We start from the raw sequence: 15,678 nt of genomic DNA on the forward strand, positions 1-15,678 counted from the left end.
GTTGAACCGACAGTTCACCTTGGAGGTGGATGCCTCCTCCTCAGGGGTCGGGGCAGTGCTCATGCAGAAGACCGCCACCGGGAGAATGGTCACTTGCGGATTCTTCTCCAAGAGCTTCTCGGCACCTGAGCGCAACTACACCATCGGTGATCGAGAACTACTGGCCGTCAAACTGGCATTGGAGGAGTGGCGTTACCTCCTGGAGGGTGCAGTATACCCCGTGATCATTTACACGGATCACAAGAACTTGGAAAACCTGCGATCGGCTCAAAGACTGAACCCACGACAAGCCCGATGGTCCTTGTTCTTTGCCCAGTTCGATTTCCAACTCCATTTCCGGCCCGCGGATAAGAATGTGCGAGCCGATGCCTTGTCCAGGTCCCTTGTGCCAGTAGAGCAGGAGGAGGAGGCGTTCCAACCCATCATTTGCCCCAGCAAGATCATTCCGGTGGCTCCTGTCACTCAGGCTCGGATACCTCCTGGGAAGACCTATGTCTCGGAGACCGACAGGCAGAGAGTCTTACACTGGGGTCATGCCTCAAAAAAGCCGGCCATGCTGGCCAGAAGAAGACGTGGAGTACCATTGCCCGTCACTATTGGTGGCCATCTCTTCGCGAGGATGTCGTCTCCTTCGTCTCAGCTTGCCCATCCTGTGCCCGGAACAAAACGCCTAAGCACCTTCCCTATGGCCGTCTTCTGCCTTTGCCGGTTCCCTCCGTACCGTGGCGACACATAGCCATGGACTTCATAACGGACTTGCCCTTATCCTCCGGGCATACGGTCAAATGGGTCGTGGTGGACCGTTTCTCTAAAATGGCTCATTTCATTCCCATTGTCGGATTGCCCTCCGCTCCGGAGCTTGCTGACGCCTTCATACAGCACGTCTTCCGGTTACATGGCTTTCCCGCACACATTGTGTCTGACAGGGGAACTCAGTTTACCTCACGCTTCTGGAGGGCTCTCTGTAAGCATCTGGGAGTGACTCTGGACTTTTCTTCAGCCTACCATCCTCAGTCAAATGGCCAAGTGGAACGAGTCAATCAGATCCTGACTTCATTCCTGCGCCACTACGTCAACGCCCATCATGACGATTGGTCCACGCTTCTTCCCTGGGCTGAATTCTCCTACAACCATCACGTCAGCGAGTCTACCTCCAGCTCTCCCTTCCATGTTGTTTACGGACTTCAGCCTTCCATTCCTTTACCGCTATCCGCGGCTTCTGATGTCCCCGCTGCTGACGCCCTGACCTGAGACTTCTCTGCCATATGGAACACTGTTAAGGCCTCTCTTGAACGCGCCTCCCTGCGGATGAAGAGACACGCCGACAAGAGGCGCCTGGATCCACCGAACTTCTCTCCTGGTGATCTGGTCTGGCTGGCTTCCAAATACATCCGATTGAAGCTGCCTTCGTACAAGTTGGGTCCTCGATACATCGGGCCGTTCAAGATTCTCGGCAAGATCAATGAGGTCTCCTACAAACTGCAGCTCCCGGCCACGATGCGGATACCCAACTCCTTCCACGTCTTCCTGCTCAAGCCGGTTGTCCTTGGTCCCCTCTCCGCTGATGCCAGTTCTGCTGCTCCTCCTATTGCCGACGATGACATCTATGCGGTAAGGGATATCGTGGCCATGAAGACCGTGCGTGGCCGGCAGTTCTTCCTGGTGGACTGGGCGGGTTATGGCCCCGAGGACCGGTCCTGGGAACCCCGGGAGAATGTTGGCACTCCTCTGATTCCGTGCCTTCCTGTCCCGATTGCGGGGAGGGGGGCGTGGGGGAGGGGGTACTGTCACGCTCCCCGGTCCCCGTGCTGCGCTCCCCGTGATGCGCTCCCCGGTCTCCGTGCTGCGCTCCCCGGTTCCCGTGCTGTGCCCTCCGGTCCCCGTGGCACGCTCCCCGGTTCCCGACGGCGCGCTCCGCTCACCAATCCTGCTCCTGGTCCTTCTGCTCCCTCTCCCTCGCCGGTATCCTCCAGGCGTTCCCGCTCTAGGCGCCCCTCTGCACCGCAGGACACCCTGCACGGCACTCCTGCTTCCTCGGCGCCGCTTCCTTCCCTGGTCTCAGGCACTTTGGCATCGCGCATGCGCGTTAGGGCGCGCGCGCGGTCATTGACCCTTTCTTAAAGGGCCAGCGTCCAGAAACAGGATATTGGCTACAGGTATGGGGTATAAAAGGATTCTTATTCCAGGTGGGCGGGGCCTGTTCTATGTGTTTAGTAAGCTAGGAGTTCAGGTCCCCCTTTGCCTTGTCTGGTATTAACCCTTGTTTGTCTCGCAGAGCCCGTCCTGTCTCGACATCCGGTCCTAACCACGACTGCTGCGTAATTCCTGTCGGGGGTTGTCGGCTGAGGACTCCACCATCATCTTTAGTCCGGACCCGGTTCCGATTCCCAACGCCACGTGGTGACCTCTGTCCTCTCGTCCAGTTGGATCCGGATCCACTTGTCATCACCCGGCACCGGAACCAAAGCCTTGTCGTTGGGACTACCATCTGGACCCTTGTGACCTCAGGGACATCTGTCTTCCTCCTTCCGGAACAGACTGTGCCCTCACAGCTAGTGCTTCGGCTACCGTGCATCTAGGCCCTCTGACGGGGTGACCGGACAGTCCCTGTATAGGGGTTAGCTCCGGGTTGCTCCGCTGGAGGAGTCCGCTGCACGGCCCAGCGGTTCCACCACCAGAACCTTACAGCTGTCAACCAATATACCACCAGCTCAGCACGCTCCTGTACGAGATTGGACGACTGAGCTGTCAACCAATTTACAGTCAGCTCAGCACGACCCTAACCTAGATTGGACGACTGAGCTGTCACTCACCAAATTGACAGCTCAGCACGTCCCTTATTCCATAGGGGAGCACTCACTGTATCCAAAACGCATTGAGAGGAGGCATCGTGACAGATTTATTGGTGAAATTTTATCAGTTCCATAGAGTTGTTTTGGCAGCGAGGACATGACTTTCTGCGAACTTCTTTTATATTCCATAAGTGGGACAGTTACGAAAATGTCCACAACAAATCTACCACATGTAAATATACCTTTTAATCTGGGTTGAGCTGGGTTCACACATTGCAAACCGCAAATTGTTTTCTGCCACGAGTTTTAATAACCTGGCAAAAAAAATAAAAAAATACTACAGTTTGCACCAAGTGAACTTAACAGGTTAGGAACTCATTAGCTCACTCTACCCCCCAAATAGACTAAATTTATGTAGGTAGGTTACACGAATACAAGTAAATCTATACTTTTATTAAACAGAAAACTGCTCTGTTGCAGAGAAATCCACTTTAAAAATGTAATGGAAATGAGTCTGCAAGTGCTATAGGTGGGACAGAGCACTTCCACTGCCTCAGCCCCCAGCTCCATTCACAGCCTAAAGGCTGCTTTACACGGAACAATATCACTAGCGAGCATACCCGCCCCCATCATGCGTGCGTCACTAGCAAATCGCTGCCTGTGGTGAACAATATCGGTAGTACGCGTCACACATACTTACCTTCCTAGCGACGTCGCTGTGGCCGGTGAACAACCTATTTTCTAAGGGGGCGGTTTGTGCGGCGTCACAGCGACGTCACACAGCGGGCCACCAATAGAAGCGGAGGGGCGGAGAGCAGCCGCATTAACGTCACTCCCACCTCGTTGCCGGAGGACGCAGGAACGCTGTTGTTTGTCGTTCCCGGGGTGTCACACGTAGCGATGTGTGTTGCCTCAGGAACGACGAACAACCTGCGTCCAGAACGCACAACGATATTTGGGAAATGAACAACGTGTCAACAATCAACGATTTTGTGAGTATTTCGGATCATTAGCGGTCGCTCGTAGGTGTCACACGCAACAACGTCGCTAATGAGGCCGGATGTGCATCACGAATTCCGTGACCCCAGCGATATCTCATTAGCGATGTCGTTGCATGTAACGGGGCCTTTACTCTCCCCCCACTAAGTGAGTGAGGGGCTGCAGCAGTTTCAAAGTTTCATAGTCTTAAAGATATGCTAGGAGGGAGAAACAGCACAATGGGTTTTATCCGAGATAAAAAGAAATCTAAATGATCATATGTACTTACCTCGGTGGAAGAAATGTCGTGAAGTGGTTAAACCCCAAACTAATGGCATGTATGTGCAGGCATTTTAATGCTAATTTAATTCTTACTTTTACTGTAAAAATCCATTTTGCAGGTTTAGAGAAATCCATAGCTGAAATTGTATGCTAATGAGATGCAAGTGCAGAGGGCAAGCGCTGCACTTACAGCTCTCCTGCCTCTCTGCCTTTTTCCTGCCTTCTGCCTGTCTCCTTTGTGAAATTCAGATTAGCTTAAGTGCAGTGCTCACCAGCGCCACCCGGTGTTCCCCTGGAATTGTTCCCCCTGTTTCCTCACTTCTCTAACTGACAGGGTAGTGAAACATAAGTAATCTGTGAGAGACAGGAGCAGGCAGTTGGTGGGGAATAAGGAGAGAAGCAAGAGAGCTGTAAGTGCAGCGCTCACCCACCCCATTAGAAACTTATTAGCATACATTTTCAACTATGAATTTCTGAACACAGCAAAATGGATTTCTTCAAGAAAGGTGAGGAGATAAACAGAATTACAGTAGTGCTTTTACATGCATGTCATTAGTTTAGTGCAGAGGTCGTCAGCCTGTGGCTTAGGTGCCACATGTGGCTGGTGGGCCCATAATGTGTGGCTAGCTGTTGTCTGCCAGCTTCTTCCATTAGCACCATGTCTAACAGCTGTGAAGAGAAGGTCTCCAGATGGTGACTTTGGTGAGTAAACGGGGCTTTACACGGAGCGACATCGCTAGCGATGGCACCCGCCCCCATCGTTTGTGCTTTACGGGCAAATCGCTGCCCGTGGCGCACAATCTCGCTTGTCCATGTCACACGTACAGCCCTCCCTAACGACGTCGCTGTGGGCGGTGAACAACCTCCCCTGAAAGGGGGAGGTTCGTTTGGCGTCACAGTGACGTCACAGAGCGGGCCGCCAATAGAAGCGGAGGGGCAGGTACGCTGTAGTTCATCGTTCCCTAGGTGTCACACGTAGCGATGTGTGCTGCCTCAGGAACGACGAACAACCTGCGTCCTCAACAACCAACGATTTTTTGAAAATGAATGACGTGTCAACGATGGACGATTTGGTATTTTCCATCGTTAACGGCCGCTCGTTGGTGTCACACGCAACGATGTCACTAACGATGCTGGATGTGCGTCACGGAATCCGTGACCCCAGTGATATATTGTTAGATACGTCGTTGCGTGTAACGGAGCCTTAACTCTGCACAGAAAAGCAGATCTAAAATGGCATACACCGGCTGGTAACCAGGGACTATATACCGTACATGCTAAAATGGAGATAGCGTGGTACTGCGAGTAATTAGAGAGGAGCTTGATGCTTGAGGCAGTAGTGGTGTGGTGTGGTGAGTGTGCTTGATGAGAGAATACCCAATGAGGGGAAAGTGAGAACCCTTGGATGTAAATATACTGCCTCTAATGGAAGGGGCACAAGATCTCTGTGAGATTTCTATGGGGAAGCTTTTGCTGTCATGCTGATGGGGGCTCAAGACCGAGATGGCTGGGGGGCTCTGGATGAAACTCAGGACCACTCTGAGAGCTAAATGTGGGTCTTTAGGGTATAAAATCAAGATGACAGGTTCTCTTTAAACTAAAACTTACCATATTGTACAGCTAAAGAAGCAGCCTGTGGAAAATTAGTCATTTGATCTTTTCCTGTAAAAAAAATAAAAATATAGAAGTTAAGAAAACTTGCTTAAAAGTTTGTTTAGAAACATATCTCACAGACATTGTTGTTAAAAAGACCACCTAAAAATAGCCTCTCATAAGAAACAATTGATTCCCACCTGATACTCTAATAGCCTACAATCAACATACAGGAATCCAATAGAAGTTTTTTTTTATATATCAAAAATGAAAAATGTATTATGAGCATAGTGCACAACAATATCATATGATTTTTTACAATTTGACAACACGTTAATGGATATGGGGGGACATGTTATAACCGCACCAAACAAGAGGAAAGAATCTCGACCAATCAGTAAACATGTTATTTGCATGGACACAGGCAATATTAGTTTTTTAACGATCACAGGGGAATTATTTGTATTAGAAAGTAAATTACCACATGTTTAAATGTATTCATAAATAGATGCTGTTATTAATCTTATGCCTAAACCGTAGGATAAGATGTTATTATCCATAAATTAGTGACCATGGGTCATATGTATATTATCTACAAATGGATACCATTCAATACACATGTGTCTAACATATATACCAGGTTAATTTAAAACCCCCTCAAGATTCAATGCCCAATGGCTTTATTGGTGCTATTCAGGCTTGACGAAACTAGCAGCCTCCTAACGAAACCAGAGCGGTGAAACGCGCGTAGAGGTTGAGGTGGCAGCCTCCGACCACTGGGTGATTTATCTTATACACTGCAATATGGCCTCAGGTAAATGTTGGTGATAGCCATTGGGCATTAACGTGTTGTCAAATTGTAAAAAATCATATGATATTGTTGTGCACTATGCTCACAATAAAATTTTCACTTCTGATATAAAAAAAAACTTCTATTGGATTCCTGTATGTTGATTCTAGGCTATCGTTGTTAAAAAGAGCCTGATCCGTCTGTGTGTGTTTTTCATGTTCTCTATACCAGGGAAGGTGAGGGTAAGACAGATTTGTCATTACTTAGGGTGCATTAAGGAGGCAGTATTTTTATGTTTTTGTTTTTCATGCTGCCCATCAACTTTTTTTTTTTACAGACCATTGTTAAAACCTTTTTGTGAATTTCCAAGGAATGCATGGTGGTGACTGAAAACTCTTTATTGTCCAGCTGGCCAGTGTCAGTCTGGAGGTACAGAAGAGGATTAGAATAGCACCAATAAAGGCAAATAGGCACAGATGGCAGGCAGGCACCATCACACCTCCTGATTCTGCAGTCCGAAGTGCCTCAGAGACTGCCTCTTGCCACCTCCTAATTTGGGAGTCAAGCATCCTGAGCCAGCTGTCAAGTGAGTACAATTGAAGCCCTGACCGCCAGCACTTCCAGTTCATGGCAATGTCAGCAGCATGATCACTTAATCTGATCTTGCTGCTGACTTAACTCACCTGTGCTACAGAGGTGCATACGGCATTGGTGGTAAGTGCTGGAGTGGTGCTGATGACACCGAAGATTTTTTTGTAATAAGTAGGGGGGTAGGGAGGATGTGAGGATCCAGTAGAGGAACGAGGAAAGGATGGGTGCATACACAGTATGGGGAGCGGAGAGGGGGATGGGTAAAGACACAGTGTGGGGAGCAAAATGGGGGATATATAAGGAAACAGTATGGGGAGTGATTGAGGGGATGGGTGCAGACACAGTATGGGGAGCAAAATGGGGGATATATAAGGAAACAGTATGGGAAGTGATTTAGGTTATGGCTGCAGACATAGCATGTGGAGCAAGAGGGAGAAATGTGAGGACACTGTATGAGGATTGAGGAAATGGATGTATGAGGAAACAGTATGGGAGGGGATTGGTGCAGACAGTATATGGAGTAAGGGAGGATGGGTGTGGACACAGTATTGGGAGTGAGGTGAGAGGGAGAAATTTGCAAACACAGTATGGGGAGGGAGATAGGAGGTAGAAATTTGAGGATATACTATAGGGAGCGAAGGAGGGGATGGATGCAGACACTGTATGGGGGCAAAATGGGAGATATGAAGAAAAAGTATGGGGATCGGTGCAGACACAGTGTGGGGAGCAACATGGAGAGAGATGGGTGCAGACATAGTATGGGGAGCAAGAGAAGGATACATTTGAGGACACAGTATGAGGAGAAAGGAAGAGGATGTATGAGAAAAAAGTATGGGAGGGGATGGGTGCAGACACAGTGTATGAAAAAGGGGGGATGGGTGTGGACACAGTATGGGGAGCGGAAAGGTGAGTGAGAATATCCTGTGATGCTGCGTATTCAATAGCATGTTAGCACACCCACAGAGGCATACTAACATGCTAATGAGGGGCGACTAACGCCCAGGGGACCAGTCCCCAAGCTCATTAGCATACGGTAAAAGATCTTTAAAAATTCTTTTTCTAAAGATCTCTTTATCTATGCTAGTGTATACAGGGACGGTTAGGCAGGGATTAGCAATATGCATCCAGAAATGCTCGTGGTTCTGGGTGCATATTGCACCTGACAGGTTCCCTTTAAAGATACAGTGCCGCCCTTGGGCCCAGAGAAGAGAGGGTGGCCGGGGCTTAATAAAGCTAAGTAATTACCTCGGGCCCGGCCGAGCCCCCCTCTTCACCGGGCCCAGTACACCAGTTATGGTTGTAATGCCCTGATGGCAGCCCTGTTGTCAGCCTCTTAACCCCTTAACAACCGCGGGAAGTAATATTACACCCGAGCGGTCATAATGTTGCTGCCCGCGGTCTGACGCCAACAGCATGCCGCGATCGGCGCCCATCTCAGCTGATTTTCATAGCTGAGATGTGTGCCTGCTAGGCACAAGCAGAATCATTGTCTGCTCATGCCGTTTAACCCCTTAAATGGTGCTGTCAATAGGTGACAGCGCCATTATAACGGCATCGGCGGTAAACTTTAACTTACCGTCCGATACCGGATCTCACGTGACGTGATCACGTGACTTCCGGTGGTTATCATGGTAGCACAGGGTCATGTGTGACTCCTGTACCACACATGAATTACTTTCAGTTTCACTCGTCCCGGAGCTGAGTGAAGCAGAAAGTGAGTGCATCTGCTGTTCACAGCTGTGTAGCTGTGATCAGCAGATAGGGCAGAGCGATCGGATTGTTGATCCATATAGTCCCCTAGGGGGACTAGTAAAATAAAAAAAAAAGTAAAAAAAAAAGTTTTAAAAATTTAAAAAAAACCTAAAAGTCCAAATCACCCCCCTTTCGCCCCATTGAAAACTAAAGGGTTAAAAAAATAAAAAATATACACAAATTTGGTATCGTCACGTTCAGAAACGCCTGATCTATCAAAATATAAAATCAATTAATCTGATCAGTAAATGACGTAGCGGCAAAAAAATTGTAAGCGCCAAAATTACGTTTTTTTTGTCGCCACAACTTTTGTGCAAAATGCAATAACAAGCGGTCAAAACTTAGCATCTGCGCAAAAATGGTACCGTTAAAAACGTCAGCTCGAGACGCAGAAAAAAAGCCGAATTAGATCCCGAAAAATGATGCGATCATATCACAGCCTCGGAGAAGAGGGAGTGAGCACTTTCTCCCATCTCCACCGCTGTCTGTCTCTGCGTACATCGCACTGCAGTTGCATCACATGTGAGTGCAGTGCGATGTTTCACATGCTCCCATAGACTTGTATGGGGGTGCATGAGCCGAGACTCGCTGCCAAATGCAGCAGGCTGCGATCGCACCGACAGCACGATTCGCGTCGAGAAATAAAAGGCAAGAGGACACTGCCTCATTGATTAACACTGGTGTGAGTGCGATCCGATGTTTTATCGGATTGTACTCGCACATGAAAATCGCAAGTGGAAAAGAGCCCTATGACATGATAACAGATCTCTGAGATGGTTGCCAGATGGGGCATTAATCACCTATAATCTACCTGGTTAAAAAAAGTATACTGTGTTCTGACAGTATTCTGACATAGAATAGTACCATATAATGTTGTTTTTGCGCTATGCTGACATATTACAGAGAAAATGACAACCATTTGGCCTTTCTCAGACTATACACTATATGTAATGAATAAGGCATAATCTAGGAGATTGAGCTCCCATAAACTAATCACATTACATAATATAGAAATCTGTAAAATATATGTTAACCTTGCATTAATAAATCATTTATTTTTTTCATACCGTCCACGAGTTTATCAGCAATTAATGTTTCTTCTTCTTTGTCTTTTTCCTCTGGTTTAGTGACTACCATCGATGTTAGAGGAGTCACAAATTTGAACTTCAGGGACAGCTCCAGCGCCTGCGCTGTTAAATTTGCTTTTTCCGATGGGTCTGCAAAAATCCTAAAATTAAGTACAATAATTTCAGAATTCTACAGGGTTACACAAGCAATTACGTTCCTTACCATGTAAAAATCTATTCAAAATACTGTATATGGTATTTTAGGAGGTTAAAATCAGTAAAGTTATTTTTTTGTGGTTTCTGGCTATAGAAGGTCACAGCGTTTGGCTGCACAGAATGGTACTTGACTTTCTATTGTTCCTGCTGTCAGTATTCATTGTAATAGGTAGCTTTCCTGCTGGATTTTCATCTCTCCCCCTTTTGGAGCTAGCAGGAGCTCGCCTTCCACCCAGCTGCTGATCATCAGTATTCTCTTGGTGCCTAAATACTCCCATCTTCCCTGGTCTGGTGCTGATGATATTATTCAGTTTATTTTAGCTCTGGTTGCAAGCAGGTGGTTTGCTTTCATCTGTAGTATTGTTGCTGAAGCTTGATAGTAGTAGTAGTTCATACTTTTTCCCCCATGTGTGCCCCTTGTGTTTTCCTTTAGCATTTAGTGAGGTTGCTCATCTCATCCGTTCCCTATTTAGGGCCCAGCATTAGGGATACCTAGGGTCAGGTATCTGACTCGGCACATAGGTGTGGAACCTATCTAGGGTGCTGTGAGGGAAGCCAGGGCCCAGCAGTAGGCTTTGTCAGGGGTCACCATCTCCCCCTTCCCTAGTCGCAGGGGTCCTCTTCCATTACCTTTCGCTACTCGCTTGGTACTTCCCCCTACCTAGCATGATACTTTAAAATTGAACATGCTGCAGAATATTGAGTGGGAGGAGTGGTGTAGGTGTGGTGCTCCTGAGACTTCAATCCAAACAGGGTACTACACCTCACTTAAGGTGCAGTACTCATCCTGGATCCAGAGGAGGTCGGTACTGGTTCCATAACACACAAACTCAAACACACAAATAGGTTGCCCTCCCCAATGGGGACCGGGCTAGGGTTGGGTCTTAAGGTAGTCACCAAACATGGGGGGTTGACACCCACTAGTGACAGGGAACTGGGGGAGGAGCAGCCACCAGGGGGAGTCAGGAGCAACACAACAGTTAGAAAGTTCTCCAGCAGGAGAGAACGAGAGCAGACGGGTTTTACCGGTGACTCTGGTGTGACGCGTTAATATGGTCACCGAGGGGAGAGCTTTATTGCTCCCTCGGGACCGGCGCGGAGCAGGGTGCAGAATCCTAGGGTGGAACAGACTAAGTTGTATTATTAGAAAGAAGGATTATTAGGAAGAGGGCCCTGCCCTTGCAGGCTTACATTCTATAGGATTATGGGGAGGAGACAGTCAGTGGGGTGTAAATTGCATGGTGGTCGGGCGGCAGCTCCGCATGATGGTCGGGCGGCAGCTCTGCATGGTGGTCGGGTGGCAGCTCTGCATGGTGGTCGGGCGGCAGCTCTGCATGGTGGTCGGGCGGCAGCGAGTTCATTGTAGATTGTAGGCATTTCTGAACAGGTGGGTTTTCAGGTTCCGTTTGAAGTTTGCAAAAGTAGAGGATAGTCTGACGTGTCGAGGCAGCGAGTTCCAGGAGACTGGGGATGCTCGGGAGAAGTCTTTGAGTCGGTTGCGTGAGGAGCGAATGAGAGAGGAGGAGAGAAGGAGATCTTGGGAGGAGCAGAGGTGACGTGTTGGAGTATAGTGGGAGATTAGTTCAGAGATATAGGGAGGAGATAGATTATGTACAGCTTTGTAGGTCAGTGTTAGTAGTTTGAATTGTATACGGTGGAGGAGTGGGAGCCAGTGGAGAGACATGCAGAGAGGAGAAGCAGGGTGGTATTGAAAAGAGAGGTGGATCAGTCGGGCAGCAGAATTAAGGATGGACTGGAGGGGGGCGAGTGTTGTGAATGTTAGTTATGTTTTGGCTGCTGGGAGGCTCCCTCTGGTGGCCAGGAATGGTTTGGACTTGGACCAGGTGTGTTGTGCAGTGGGTGTTTCCTTTGCTAACTCTCTGCTTATTTAAGTCCTGGTCTGATTGCAGGCTGTTGCCGGATGTCAGTTGTTCTTTGTATCTCCAGCCTGCTTAATCCTGCTCTACACCACATCTTCCCCAGATAAGTGCTTGCTCTTTATTTATTGTCTGGTTCTTTTGTTTATCTGGGTTTGTCATTTGCTGTGGTTGGTTTCAGGTTATTTGCTTGCAGGGATTTTCCCCCTCATTGGATTGTTGGGGAACTCCCTGCAGTTCTGTGTGGAGTATAGCTCCTTTGGGTCCATGTGTTTGTGGCTTGTTGACTTTGTTATGATTCTTGTTTTCTGTTCATTGGTATGACAAGGGCACCTGGTATAGGACGGAGTTCAGATCGTGCAATCTGAGGGCCTTTTTGTACTATCAGGAAGTTGGTATTTTGCAGGGTTTTTCTCTGGCCACCATCAGTCCCTTTCCTGTCCTTTCCTATTTTAGTCAGCGGGGGCCTCACTTTTTGCTAATCCTGTCATCTACCTGTGTATTGTGTTTTTCCTATATCACCGCAGTCTTTGAATGTGGGGGGCTAGCTATTCTTGTCTATTTTCTGAGGCAGAGAGTTATTCATCTTTCCTACCTTTAGGATAGTTAGTTCTCCGGCTGGGTTCGCGGTGCACAGGATGTTAGTTCACCCCTCGACTACTTCTAGTTGTGATGGTTAGTAAGGGGATGGCGGCCAGATTAGTTGCCAATGCTCTTGTCACCTTTTGCCAATGATTTGTGGTGGTCTTCCATGGTTCCGGATCATAACAGGCGAGCGTGTTAGCAGGGAGGCCACAGAGGAGGATGTTACAGTAGTCGAGGCGGGAGATTATGAGGGCATGCACTAGCATTTTTGTAGATTGTGAGTTGAGGAAAGGGCGGATTCTGGAAATATTTTTGAGTTGAAGACGGCAGAAGGTGGTGAGGGATTGGATGTGTGGTATGAAGGACAAGGCAGAGTCAAAGGTCACTCCGAGGCAGCGAACTTTGGGTACTGGCGAGAGCATGGTGTTATTTATTGTAATAGATAGATCAGGCGTAGAGTGTAGGTGAGACGGAGGAAAGATGATTAGTTCAGTTTTGGCCACATTGAGCTTTAGGAAGCGAGAGGAGAAGAAGGAGGATATAGCAGATAGACATTTCGGGATTTTAGACAGCAGAGATGTGACATCTGGGCCAGAGAGGTAGATCTGGGTGTCGTCGGCATATAGGTGGTATTGGAAGCCATGGGACTTTATGAGTTGTCCCAGGCCAAATGTGTAGATAGAAAAAAGTAAGGGTCCTAGGACAGAGCCTTGAGGGACGCCAACAGAGAGATGGTGGGATGAAAAGGTTGTGTGAGAGTGGGAGACACTGAAAGTGCGATTGGAAAGATATGAAGAAATCCAAGAGAGGGTAAGATCTCTGACACCAAGGGAAAAGAGTCTGTAATAGGAGGGAGTGGTCAACGGTATCGAAGACTGAGGACAGGTCTAGAAGTAGGAGTATGGAGAAGTGCTTGTTAGCTTTGGCAGTAAGTAAGTCATTTGTGAGTTTAGTCAGGGCAGTTTCGGTAGAATGATGTGGACGGAAGCCGGACTGTAGGATGTCAAACAGAGAGTAAAGGCTGCTTTACACCAGACAATCTATCGTGCGATAGATCGTCGGGGTCACGGTTTATGTGACGCACATCCGGCATCGCTGGCGATGCCGGCCTGTTTGACACCTCCTAGCGACGCTGTATCGCTCACAAATCGTGAGTCGTGTACTGCTCGCTAGGTTCCATAATATCGTTTAATTTAGTAGTTCATCGTTTCCGGGGTAGCACACGCCGCTCTGTGTGACACCCCGGGAACGATGAACAGCAGCTCACCTGCGTCACGCGGCCGCAGCCGGCTATGTGAAGGAAGGAGGTGGGCGGGATATTTACGTCCCGCTCATCTCCGCCCCTCCGCTTCCATTGGCAGGCGGCCGTGTGACGTTGCTGTGACGCCAAACGTCCCTCCCACTCCAGGAAGTGGACGTTCGCCGCCCACAGCGAGGTCGCACGAGAGGTAGGTATGTGTGACTGACGGGGGTTACTGACTTTGTGCGACACGGGCAGCGATTTTCCCGTGACGCAAAATGGACGGGGGCGGGTACGATCGATTGTGAAATTGCACAATCGGTCGTACCGTGTAAAGCAGCCTTTAGAGGAGAGGTGGGAGGAAAGTTCAGCATGGACGTGCTGTTCCAGGAGTTTTGAGGCAAGTGGAAGTAGTGATATGGGGCAATAGCTGGTAGTAGAGGTTGGATCGAGGGAAGGTTTCTTTAGGATGGGTGTAACTGTTGCATGTTTAAAGGCAGAGGGGAAGGTACCAGTCATTAAAGATATATTGAAGAGATGGGTTAAGGCTGGAATTAGGATAGTGGTGAGGTTGGGGAGGAGGTGGGATGGGATGGGGTCAAGTGCGCAGGTGGTGAGGTGCACTTTTGAGAGAAGACGTGCAAGCTCTCCTTCGGTGATGGTGGGGAGGGAGTTTATGGGGGAGGGGCAGTGGTCAGTTATATGAAGGGGTTGTGGTGGCTGAGCAGAGAAGACTTGCCTTATTTGGTCGATTTTTTTTTCTCGATTTGTATCACCAGAATCTGCAGGCCAGGGGGATTGTATGTTCCTCTGGCCACCACAGTTCCCGGAGCACAGTGCTACATAGGGTCCGGAGTCGTGATATAAGTCAGGTCCCACCACGGACCCGCGGCACCTGCATACAGGACAGGAGCTAATTTTTCAAGAACAGGGGTCCCCAAGTAGCTGCAGGCCACAGGGATCCATCTCTAAAGGAGGAAGGGCCCACTGTCCACCGTATCAGTTCTGTCCTCCAACGGATCCGGGATCGACTGGAGCCCATCACAGCAGTGGCCGGTACTCCAGGAGTGGCAACTGGGGCTATGAGTAAGAAATCTTGAAACCGCAGAGACTATGTCCACCTTTCCTTGCTGGCACCGTCGCCCCGCGCTTTGGCGCCAACGGCCACTTCTCCCCTCATCATCCTCCTCCTCGGGGCCCGCTCCACCTGGGGGGAGCAGAACCACCTTTGCTGCTATAACCATCCGCCCCTGGAGGACAGCGACAGCAGCGGCGGCTAATCCCTGGCTGCATACCACAGGTGGCATCACAAGACAAACATCACTCCACCATCATCATCCTACCCCCCCCCCCCTTCCTTTTTTTATTGTACGCCTCGGTGCCACGAAGCCGGGCAGGGCCACCCGTGACATCCCCAGACCCAACATCACCGGCCCGGCGACGAGTAAAAGTTGGGTGCTACATAGGCAGATACATAGGCCTAGAATCACCAAGACCAACAATTTTCTATAAAGTCTTGATGAGGAGTAGTGCTTGAGACAGACACTCCTGATTCATGAAGAAGTGTTCATTAATCTGCAGAATCTGATGAGTGGCGTGGGCTTCCATACGCTATGCCAGAAATCCTACTCTAGTCAGGGACCATAGACCATAGTGAGATCTCAGATGTATTGTCATTGTCCTGTTTCTGTTATGTTGCTATGCAATAAGGTTTGTTTTTCAGAAGTTTGTCCTCCCTCTCTCCCTGTAGTTGCTCTTATATCAGTAACCCCTCCCTTCTTCCAAAGTTAGTGTATGTCAGCCATTTTGCTAACATCATTTCAGTGCAGCTATGGATACAGAAAGTATCAGTGTGTGTGTGTGTGTGTGTGTGTGTGTGTGTGTGTGTGTGTGTGTGTGTGTGTGTGTGTGTCAA

The 15,678-nt window shown here is 48.8% G+C and overlaps 1 protein-coding gene across 2 annotated transcripts in view; it reads right to left on the reverse strand.

The window, feature by feature from the left end:
- The window catches only part of LOC142249820 (inter-alpha-trypsin inhibitor heavy chain H3-like), a 135,260-nt gene that overhangs the window by 32,626 nt on the left and 86,956 nt on the right, over nucleotides 1–15,678 (reverse strand). The window contains exons 14-15 of one of the 2 annotated variants that reach the window (XM_075321729.1): nucleotides 9,846–10,006; nucleotides 5,661–5,714 (exon numbers count right to left, since the gene is read on the reverse strand). In XM_075321729.1, the coding sequence (XP_075177844.1) occupies nucleotides 5,661–5,714; nucleotides 9,846–10,006 (215 nt within the window). Of the gene's footprint in view, nucleotides 1–5,660; nucleotides 5,715–9,812; nucleotides 10,007–15,678 lie in introns of both variants that reach the window. The other variant, XM_075321730.1, reaches the window with a different exon arrangement.

Source organism: Anomaloglossus baeobatrachus, chromosome 8 (genome assembly GCF_048569485.1).
Source record: "Anomaloglossus baeobatrachus isolate aAnoBae1 chromosome 8, aAnoBae1.hap1, whole genome shotgun sequence".
NCBI classification, from domain to species: Eukaryota; Metazoa; Chordata; class Amphibia; order Anura; family Aromobatidae; genus Anomaloglossus; species Anomaloglossus baeobatrachus.